Below are 11,844 nucleotides of genomic sequence, written 5' to 3' on the forward strand. Positions count from 1 at the left end.
TTCACGATGTTGGTTCTTCCTATCAACAAATTCAGCAGTGTAGCTGGATACAAAGTCAACACCCAGAAATCGATAGCGTTTCTATACACAAACAACAAACAGACTGAGAGAGAAATTAAGGAAACCGTTCCTTTCACAATAACATCCAAGAAATTGAAATACTTAGGAATCCATCTAACAAAAGAAGTAAAAGGTCTCTTCAATGAAAACTACAGTACTCTGAAAAAAGAGATCGAAGAAGATTTCAGTAAATGGAGAACACTGATTTATTCTCATCAAAGATGTTTATTATGTAATATAATCAATCAATTACTGTTGAAAATAACATTGCCCTTACTACTTTTCATAATTCAATAGAATATAACTTTAATGGAGCATTAAAGTTAAAAAATGGCACATAGTTTGGTAAGTTGGAGAACACAATATTATAATGACCTACATATTATTAGAAGGGTCCCTACAAACTTTAAACTTTTACAAAATTACAACCTCTTCTCACACTAATTTCACACTATAATATTTGAAATAAATTCTTCGGACTCTGAAACTTTTTGAATTCTTAGATGTTCAGAGTTATTTCAGGATTTTATGTGATTCATACCCTAAAAATTCTTACAGATCACCCCTCTTTCTGGTCTTCCACTGGTGAGAAAATTTCATGCTTGTATTTTTATTGACCAGAGAAAACAATGTGCATAAACTATTTTGTCTCCATTCTTAGGGTCAACTTAAAGAAGAAAAATGAAAAGTTCATACATCTTGTGGTGAAAACAATGGGGCTCTAACTTTATATTCATTAATTTCCTTCTAAGGTGTCCTCCAAATCTCCACTTTCCTTTCGCCTTCAGTTGTGTCTCTCACAACCAGGAACTACTTGCTTGTCTGTTTCAATGGCAGTCTATTGCTAGTTGCATCCGGAATGTGTATTTCCATCCTAAATATATCCTGTCTCATTATGATAAATCCATTCCCCAATCTGAATGGCTTATTACCATAGTGGTTTATTTTTTGATCATGCACCTCAACTTGGCAGCAAGAGTATACACAGGATTTTAGTCTGGATCTAGATATCCAGATGACAGGATTTCTACCTGTTTTACAAGTGGCTTCCATGATTTCCCTAACATCTGTGTCAAGGCTGCAGATAGCATAAGAGCACTAAATATTAGAACAAGTTCAATGGGTAACCCCTAGACTATAAGGATCCTAGATACTGTACACCCCAAGTTATTTGCATTTCTACCTGACCAAAAGGCCCAAAGTAGATAAAGACTGTGTGTCTCCTATTAAACAATGTATGATAATCAGTAGGATGTACTAGTTAATGACATTTTATGTATTGCCTGTTGAAAGGGTCTCAAAATAGAAATGTAAGAACATTCTTGGTATTTGTAAAGAAGGAATTTTAAAGCTGTAGTGAATCACAATAATACCTGCAATGAATCACAATAACGGACTTACAAAATAATGGTATGTTGAGATCCAGTATCTTATATTACTATAGAATACCATATTGCACTATGAATTAAAATGTTACCATAGAATATCATATTGCACTATGAATTAGAATGTAAGCTCTGTATTTGCTTATTTTGTATGTAAGCATATATACACATAGATACACACAAATAGAATTGAAATGAAATTCAATCTATTCATTCAATTCTAATCTAGTCATTGCTAAAGACTATTTTGCTTTTAACCATAAAACAATTCCTGACATAAATGCAAGCTATAGAGCATGTAAAGTGTTTATGTGATTTGAATGCTATTGTGCCATTAATTGATTCTGCAGATTATGAGAAGCTCTTAGTTTAATTGTTGAGGTAGGATATTCAGTAAATTTTCCAACCTCTTTCCATTCCCAAGTCGTTACATATTTGCCATCAAAAGTTTCCATATCTGCAATACCTAATCTCATTGCATTGTTCTTTTGTGTGTCATTTCTACATTCAAAGCACCAAAGGGAAAAATAATAACCTAACTGTTTTATGTGGATATAAAGTCTTGAATGTATTTTAGGAAAAAGGTATAACAAGGCAGTGTAGGGTGGAGAAGCTGAAGCCATGAAATTACATTTTACTTTCAAATTTGAATTTGTTTGTTGATGAAAACTTTGATAGTGTCAGACAACTGCCGTATTTTAACTCTTAGCAATTCGGAGCACACTGGACTCAGGCTTCAATTACTGATACCATTTCCTGCCCTTTGCCTCCTTGCCAGATCGGTTCTCTGTGTTAGCCAACAATAATCTCCAGATCCTCAACATCAATAAAAGTGATGAAGGAATATACAGATGTGAAGGGAGAGTGGAAGCAAGAGGAGAAATTGATTTCCGTGATATTATTGTTATTGTTAATGGTAAGTAACAAATATTTTTTGTCTATCCTATTGCTCTCTTCAGCAACATGTTTATTAAAATGGCAAATGTATTAGCCCCACGCTCAGTACTTCCTTTGTGAATATTTTCTGTGCTTAGGAGCAATCTCCCCATATCTCTGATAGGAAACTGCCACATTGTATGACATCCTTCAGGGCTAAGATCCCTGACTTGCTCTGCTGCCTTCCTAATATCTCTTTTTCGAGTCTGTAAGCTGCCTTCTGTCACATGTGAACTTTCAGAAACAGTGCCGAGCAAAACACTGTAAAGTATCATACTAGGTTATATTTTAAGTCAAATAAATCACTTCTTTTCTTGTTGAAGTTATTTTTGACATTATCTGCATCTTTTCAACTTTAAAAATTGAATTCAGAAGGTTCCTTTCCAAGTGTCAGCAGACATTTGTGTCTATATTTGTGAAGCTAGAAACAGAATTTTTTGAAACTTCTTTTTCATACTTTATTCCCTGTTTGTGTTAGTAAAATGTTCTAAGAGGCTAAAAGGTGTGTTAAAGTTATCATAGGTGTCCCCATTTTGGTTTTTGAGTCTGTTGTGGGCCCGCTGTATTTCCTTAACATCTCTCACATGCGCTCTATTGCCTCTATTTTCATGCATGAGGGTATTGCCTTCCATTTCATTTTTTTCTTAAATTGCTATAACTTGGGCTCTCTACTCTCTGTCTCACCGTGTCTCCTACCTCTCTACCAAAGATTCCAGCCCTGGTAACTCTTCAGTGCATCCGATTACCTTTAAGCCAAAATTAAAATGACTGTTCTCAGTATAGGAAGGCTTTGTGACTGGCCCCTCTTTTTGAGTTCTATCATGAGCAACCTATAATTTAGTCATATGAAAAGCAGGTCTTCAGCCGAGATATAATTTTTCAGGGGCATTTTTAGGTGCATTCAGTCCAGTAATTTTTAAATGTACCATAGTCAGTGGAGGATTTGACTTCAACACAGAGGAAGATTTCAGAGCAAAGAAAGAGGTTTAAATATGGATATGTTACTCTATATCTGGATTGATATCTTTATTCATTTGGATCTCTAAGCATCTCTTATTACTTATAGAAAATTAACAAGGGTAATAATCAGTGGCTATTTAGTTTAATTATTGATTTAACTACCGACTGTTCCCTTTTCCTAAAAATATAGGGCAGCATATAGTTTTATGGTTCATATTCTCTTATGTGCATGGGATATTAACTGATACAGGTAGAAGTCTTCTAAAAGTTCCAAGTTTATAGAAAGGAATATATAAGCATTTACATATTCAGGATTATTATTTTATTACATACACTTATGTATATATGTATATACTTACATATTAAAACATTAATTACTGCATGATATTAAAAGAAAATATTATCTAGCTGGCATTATATGCTAATCTTTGTTATCCATTTTGATATCATAATTTCTACTTTACAATGTTCCTTGATGCATTTATTGCATGCACTGTTTACAACTATAATTTATATTTATGCATCTATGATGGGATTTTATGATGGAATGATTATTTGAGTATGAATATGCATCCATATAGCAAAGTGTGAATCTTCAGGTTCAATATGGTCTGTGTTCAAACTGAAATATTTAGTTGTATATTTCTCCACATTTCAGAATCTGTAAGAAGTACTGACTGTTCTCTGCTGTGTCAGGCAAAGCGCTCGTGCAGATAATGTCCTGTTCAGTCTGTGACAGACTGATCTCCCCAAAGCAAGTCATCCTCATCTCACTTTCCTCTAACAGAATCAGTTATGGATTCTAATATGAAATTCTTTGCCTGAACAGTGCTAAGTAGCCACATTTTTCCTGCAGAGTCCCAAATTTTTAGACCTCACAATTCCTGGAACCACTTTTCTTCTAAAGTACAGTGTTCTCAGGATCCACCGTTGGCTCTGATCTCTAGGGGGTGAGCCTGAGACTGCCAAGACAGTAGTGCTTTGGTCTCACATTTCACCTTAACTCCAGCCAGGAAAAGCCCTCTCTCTATCTCTATCTAAGCATTATTTGGGCGAGGGATACAGCTCAGCGGCACAGGCACCTTCCTGGCAAGTACAAGGAACTGACTTCCATTCCTTCTACCGAAAAAAATTTTAAAAAAGGTCAAATATTATATTTTTCTTGTCCCGCTTACTGGCCCCTTCTAAATATTGAGATTCTGAGGAACTTTTTCCTTATTATAACTCCCTCATAACATCCCTTGAAGACTTTTTAGGGAAAATGTTTAAGACTGAAAATTGTAATAATCAAAGCAGTCGTTTATCCACGTTATTTAATATTTGCTCAATTGCAAAATCTGACTTGCTATATGTATTTATCCCCAATTCATACTCTGCACTTTCTCGCTGAATTTTACTCTTCTGTTCTTACTAATTTGGCCTTTGCCCTCCTCTTCTTTTGTTATGTCCCCACCTCCTGCTAAGTATACCAAAGTCTGGACCAAATAGGTACCCAACAGCTGTTCATGTGCACTGCTGCCTCCCAAATTGTGGGTCTGTAAAAAGCTCTCCTTTTTATTTCATTGTTTATTCTTTGTAAAATTTTCCTTCTTGTTTGATCCTAGCATTTCATAATATTTTGTTTCAACAATTCATTGAAAAAAATCCTTGCTAGATTCCTTTGTAGTATCTATAATAATACTAAATGTCATGGGTGTGTTTTTTGCTACACTCTTCTATGATTTTCCTGGTATATTTGTCAATACCTGTATATTGTTTTTCACAATTATCCCCTACTTTGAGCAAGTTTATGAGTCACTGTCACTGCCCATTGCCCCCTAAGGTGAGGTGTCTCCAAGGAGCAGTGGTGCCTCCCCATGCTACTGTGCCTGTGACTTGCTCTAAGCCAGTGTCATATAAGCAAATATAATATGCATCAATCAAGAAACACCACCTATATCTTCTATCTCTTCTTTTTCTGCCATAAAATAACTTGCCCTAAATAGGAACTAAATCTTCAGTACTATGTTGAAGACACGTGAAGCAAAGTTGCTGCTGATATGTGGGAGTCGATACAGGAGTACAAAGAAAGCCTGTTTTTAAACAATTAAATAAATGTTAAAGTTGTCATTCCACAAGGTCAGTGTTCTGGTGATTATGCACTTCCTGAGACATTAAAGTGGACAACCCCTTGAGTAGCCTAGATAAAATCCAGATTGCAATTATTTGAAGAATTCAATGAAGAATATATGTACCGAGGTAAAGATTTGTCAACTCAGGTACAGTAGTTGGACCCCACTCTTAAATACGGTGTCTAGGAGGGTATGTTTTATGCTCTGTCAAGAGGAAATGAGAATCAGATGGGTGGCAATGAGAATGAATTCACACATAGGTCTGATGAGTAATTAAGGGAAAGCTTGCTCATGACTTCAGCACACTTTAATTATGTGGCTTCTCTCTCTGATTTTTTTCTTGATATTTTAAAAATACTTTCCTGGGGCTGGGGATTTAGCTCAGCGGCAAAGTGCCTGCCTGGCAAGCACAAGGTCGTGAGTTCGGTTCCCGGTACCGGAGAAAAACCAAAAAATAAAAATAAAAAAATAAATAAAAATACTTTCCTATGCCCACATTTAATTGCTGTTGGATATTTAGACATGCTTTACAGCCTGACTAAAACTGCTTTTTTACTAGCTCACCCTTATTACTGCCTTCCTTTTATTATCATACCTTGCTTGATTCTCCACATGTGTGTTTTTCCAAAGCATATCAACATTTACTAAGTTAACTGCCTGTCTTCTGTTTTATTCTTGAAGTTTTAGCTGTAGAAGTGTACCATACATGTATACAAACACATCCACTTATACACAAATCAAGGCTATAGTCTAAAAGAGATTAAAGTCCTCTGTCTTGCTTTTATCTATTTATTTATTTTTTTTTGGTTTTTTTTTTGGTTTTTCTCCGGTACCAGGAACCGAACTCATGACCTTGCGCTTGCCAGGCAGGCGCTTTGCCGCTGAGCTAAATCCCCAGCCCCTTGCTTTTATCAATGTACATCACCCATCATATGATTTCCACCTCATCATAATTGCTGAGAAAATGTTCATATAAATGAAAGAGTGGAAATAAGTTTTAAATTTAAAATACAGTCAATAGAAGATTACTTTTATAAAATATTCTTGTTGACTACAATGATCTATTATTTTCTAAATCTGTTGTAAATTTGTGAAGAGAGAATACTAATTTAAGGAAATAGATGAGGAAAAACTAAAATTGAATGAAAAACACCTAGAAATATAATTTTCTAGCAATTTGTCTGTAGCCTTTCTTTCAATGTTACAATCAACAGTGGATGATAATGGACAGAGATATTTGTGAAAATGGCTGTCTACATATAAAGTGCACCTTGTTATCTCACTGACACTTAGGCAGTGATTTTGTATTCTTTCCGTTTTCGGGTCATTTTTGAAGATCAAAAGTTATGGAAAAATGCTTTATGGGTTATAAAGGAAAAGTTACATTATAGTATGTCCTTTAATTTTATTGTGAATGAACGTATGTGCATAGCCGATGAAAAACAGTGAAGGCAAGCTCCAGGCCTTGAAGAATCAATCCCATGTGCAATATTCTCAAGAGCCCAGTTTTCACACAAGATGGTGCTAAGCCTTCAGCTTTAACCACCAAGGTCTGAGTGAGATTCCCAGGGAGCTTCCCAGTGGGGGCCCTTAAGTAATCGAGCAAGGCCTTGCAGATTGTTTTGGACAGACGCGAAGTATCAGTGCAGAAAATTACTTCTGGGGCTGCTAGAGAGAATTCCTTGGTACATCATAAATTTCAATGCCCTCATCTTTGCCAAAAGTCAGATACAAGGCATTCAAGTATCCCTGGAGCAACTGATAGAATGTTTTCCTGCCTAACTCTAAACCACCTCTATCTTTACAGTCTCAAAAAGTGTACCTTCGACATTGATAAGAAATTATTCCCTTATTCATCAAACTTTCTCACAGATTGTACCATTTATTATTTCAAAGCAAAGGCAATGTTTTATCATCTCAAGGCATACCATTGATAACATTAGATACTCTATAACTTCTGGAATGATTTCTTCAGTTTTTTTATCACCTTATATAAGAATGAGATCACCTTAATCACAATCATATTTGTTTTGTGTTATGGCTTGTGTCTAGATGTCCCATCAAAGGGTTATGCAGTCATAGGATCATAGCTGGAACTATGAGTTCCAGAGGTGGCTAGAACTAGAGTATCTGACATTGGGATTAAGTGTGTGATGCTGGGATCAAGGATGTGTGATTACTAAATCAGTACACAGTTTTGATTTGTCATAGTTCTGAGTGTGGATAATGGCAAAGCCTTTCCTCAATGTATTACCCATCCTAAGTATTTGTAACCTGGATAGAATATAAGGGACAGAAAGAGGGCTGCTTTGGTCATCTTCAGTCATCTTCGGTCATCTTGGCTACTTCACTGCTTTGCTCTTTTCTGCTCCCCTATGAATGGTTTCTCTTCTGCGATGCCCTTCGTCCTTGCTATCCTACCTTTGAGCCACAGAACTATGAATTAAGACCTCTACAAACTGTGAGGTGAAATAAACTTTTCCTCCAGTATCTCTGAGTATCAATGAGAAAAATAACTAAGACAGAATATGGTATCAGTGAAGTGGGACCCTTGCTGTGACTGTACCTGTGCATGTGGTTTAGGAGCAATTGGAACTGGATTGTGGGAAGAGTTTGGAAATGCTTGGATATGCTGGTTAAAGAGGCATGGAACACCTTAAACTGCTTGATGAGAGATTCTGTTTATATCTCAGAAGACCAGAATGCTGATAGATATGCTACCAGTAAAAACCAGGCTCAGAAGTTCTCATCTGAAAAGAAGAGCTACATTGGCTGTTAGAATCCAGACAATGTGTGTTGGGCCTTGGCAAAAATTTAGTCTATATTGTGCTCTTGCCCAGAGACTTTTCTTCAGACTGAGATTAAGGGCAGCACACTAAAGAGTCTTGCAGAAGAAGTTTGAAAATAGTGTAATGTTGAGGCAGTGGCATGGCTACTTTTGGGGAGTTTTATCCAGATTTATGTTCATAATAAAAAATAAAGCCCCCAGCAGAATGACTTACAACATTTTGAGACTAGCCAGAAAGGAAATTCCAATAAAGCTGTGGGCTGCAGGTAGAGCAAAGGAGAACTTGCGCATGTGGAATAAAACAATGGAAAAGATGTCCTGATGACATCACAAAAAATAATAGGAGGATTCTGGCCTTTGCAGTTTCAAGGTTGCAAAGGGGAAAAGAATTTGCTTTGAGTAGAGAGATCCAGAACACCGTGTTCCAGAATGGCAATGGTGGCAGCCTAGAGAAGTTTTCCTCAGGATTGGGTTCAGAGTGCTAGGTGATACTGGCACTTGACTTCTAGAGGCAAGAATGAAGGAAGCCTAACTACCACCCCAGCTGGTGACAGATCTTAGAGTCATCCACAAAATGTTGGTTTTAGGTTCATGCAGAATGCAGGAGTTGTGGGGTCAAGAAGGCTTCCACACAAATTTCAGAAGATATGAGTGGCCAGGTATTTCACCCCTGAGAGGGATGTGTGTGAAGCTGGGAGTGTGAAACCAAAGGTGCAGTGGAGGGTCCAGAAGGTTGAAGAAGCCAGGAATGTGGATCATTGGAGGAAAGCTGCAAGGAGTGGACAAATCCAACTCATGGAAAAAGTTGTGAGCTACAAGCATCTGCAGTGCCTTGCAATGCAAAGGACAGGGCCACACAAACCCTTTGAAATTCACATCTTGCCACAAACTACCTGAAATGCTGGACATGGAATTACAGGATTTTGGACTTGTTTTGTTTTCATTTCTTTCTCTTTCCCTACTTAGAATTTTATTGTTTATTTGGGCCATGTATGTTGAAAGTGTTCTTTTCATTTGGACAGGGAGTTGCAGCTAACAGTTTACCTTAAATCTCAGCGGAGACTTTAAACTTGGACTTTTCAGCAACACTGAAACTGTTAGGACTTTGGCAATGCTTGGATATGTACTAGCTGCCTTTTTTTTGCCTAAAGGGATGTTTATGAGTCTTTTGCAAGGGGACAGCCAGGATGTTATTGCTTGTGTTTAGAGACACAAAGCCTCCCTCTAAAGCCTCATTCAGTTATAGCTGGTGCTTCTCAGAGATGGAAGGATCTATACTGTGTGACAATTGGATTAAGTGTGTAGTGCTGAGATCAAGGATGTGTGATTACTAAATTAGTCCATGGTTTAGTTTGACATAGTTCTGGGAGTGAATAATGGCAAAGCCCACCCTGGGTGTGAGTGCTACATATCCTAAAGGTATGTACCCTAGATAGAATATAAGAGACAACAAGAGAGCTGCTGTGATCATCTGCTGCTTCTTCACTACTTTATTTCCTTGCTGCCTTCTGCCCACCATGAACTATTTCTCCTCTGTGATGTCCCTCTGCCATGCCACGCTCCCTTTGAGCTAGCAAACTCTGAATTGAAACATCTACAAACTCTGAAACAAAATAAACTTTTCCTCCTCTAATTTTGATTGGTGGGTATTTTGTCACAACAAAAAGAAAATTGGCTTAGATATTTGATTATTGTTACTACTTATTTTTTTCTTTAGTGTAAGTAATCCATATTACTTTACTAATACATTAAACATGTTTCCATTTTACCACCAATCTACAATTTCAATTCTGGTTATAAATATTTTAACAATGATTTAAAGTGTATGTGGTGTACAGTACACAGTTAAAATTTAGGGTTTTTTTTATCCCCTTACATATTTTTCTATACATATATAGATATATCTGTGTACATGCAATTACCTTAATCAAAATATTCAATATAACAAATATATCTATTAGCATAAGAATTTCTGGAATAATGTAAATGTGACCACATGATATATATTCTGTTTGAATGAACTTTCAAACTTGCTTCTTACTCAAAATAGCTTTGATAGTCATCGAAGTTATCTTATTCAAAAATATATCATTTCCTTTTGTCATGTGATAGTATCCAATTTTAGTAATAATTTCTATCTTGGTTCTTTTTTCCCATTGCTGAGACAAAATACCAACACTCAAAATTAAGGAAGGAAAGGTTTATGTAGTTCACAGTTTGTGGAGGTTTCATTCCATAATCAGCTGGATCCAAGGCAGGGTGGCATAGCAGAGGGGAAACCCTTCATGGTGGCAAAAGACAACAAAAGCAACAAGAGCAAAACGGGGGAGATCAAGCCTCTTTTCCTCCCTTATATTGTATGCAACCTACCAACTCTCAGGTCAGTGTAGCACTCAAATCATCTCCATGGCCTCCTCTTGCACAGGCTGAGGATGTTTACAAAGTGAGGACCCTGGACTCCTGCTGAATCACTTAGTTAAACTTCTGAACTTCTCAAATTGTCACAATGAACAACATACTAGAGAGGTAAGGACAAGTTCCTACACACCCCAGGATATAGAACTGCTGAGTTACTTAGCTAAACTTTTAAACATTCCAAATTGACACAATGTATCAACCATAACAGTTTATAATTTGGTTATCCATTTACCCAAATCATTTTTAGAATGCTTCGAAGTTGAATTATAAGTAGAGATGCTATGTACATTTCTGTATGAATTTTTGTGAGGTCATATGATTTCAATTGTCTTCAGTAAATAAGTGTGAGAGACCAGCTCAAAATGCGTGTAAGTGTGGCCCGCTTATAATTCTATGAATGTGTTTAGCTTGTCAGAAAATGCCAAAAATTTTCCCAAAGTATTTACAGTGTATTACACCCCCAGAAACAGTTTTTGGGCATTGCAATTGCTCCACATAGTCACCAAGCTTCGTGAACTCAAATATTTCATATTTATCCCGTTAAATATTGATACAACAATAAGGGTGTAATCTACATTTTCTTGAAGCATAAAGACATTGAGTGTTTTCACATGTTTGTTTACCACTCGTCTTTGATTATTTTTTCGTTTTTCTTTCTGTGATACTGAGGATTAAATCAAGGGTCTCTCATACTTTATTTAAGCATTGTATCACCAAACTAAAGTATCCCATCATAAAGTATCTTTTTAAAGATTTAACTCCATTTTAACTGCATTACCATTTTTTTTTTTTTTCTTTTTGGTTTTTTGGTTTTTCTCCGGTACCGGGAACCGAACTCACGACCTTGAGCTTGCCAGGCAGGCGCTTTTGCCGCTGAGCTAAATCCCCAGCCCTTGCATTACCTTTTTAGAGTTTCAAGAATTTGACATATATTTGAATTATGAATGTATCTATTTTGTCATATATATGATATAGAAATAATTTTATCCAATCTTAAGGTTGTCTTTCCAATTTCTTTACAATTGACATACAAGGGAAAAGTATATCTTGGTAAGGTCTTTTTTATTTTTTTGAATCATACTTATTGATTCAAAATTGAGAATTCATTGTCCAACCCAGTAATTCTTTTTTTTTTATTTTAAAAATAAAAGGATGAAAAACATTAACAGACAGACAACATTTTACA

At 36.2% G+C, this 11,844-nt stretch overlaps 1 protein-coding gene across 2 annotated transcripts in view; it reads left to right on the forward strand.

Moving 5' to 3' along the window:
- Ncam2 (neural cell adhesion molecule 2) overlaps positions 1-11,844 on the forward strand; it is a 490,334-nt gene that overhangs the window by 288,915 nt on the left and 189,575 nt on the right. For both annotated transcript variants that reach the window (XM_005375584.2, XM_005375585.2), the window contains exon 5: positions 2,224-2,361. In XM_005375584.2, the coding sequence (XP_005375641.1) occupies positions 2,224-2,361 (138 nt within the window). The remainder of the gene's footprint in view (positions 1-2,223; positions 2,362-11,844) is intronic.

Source organism: Chinchilla lanigera, unplaced genomic scaffold, assembly GCF_000276665.1.
Source record: "Chinchilla lanigera isolate Chin_1 unplaced genomic scaffold, ChiLan1.0 scaffold00006, whole genome shotgun sequence".
Classification (NCBI taxonomy): domain Eukaryota; kingdom Metazoa; phylum Chordata; class Mammalia; order Rodentia; family Chinchillidae; genus Chinchilla; species Chinchilla lanigera.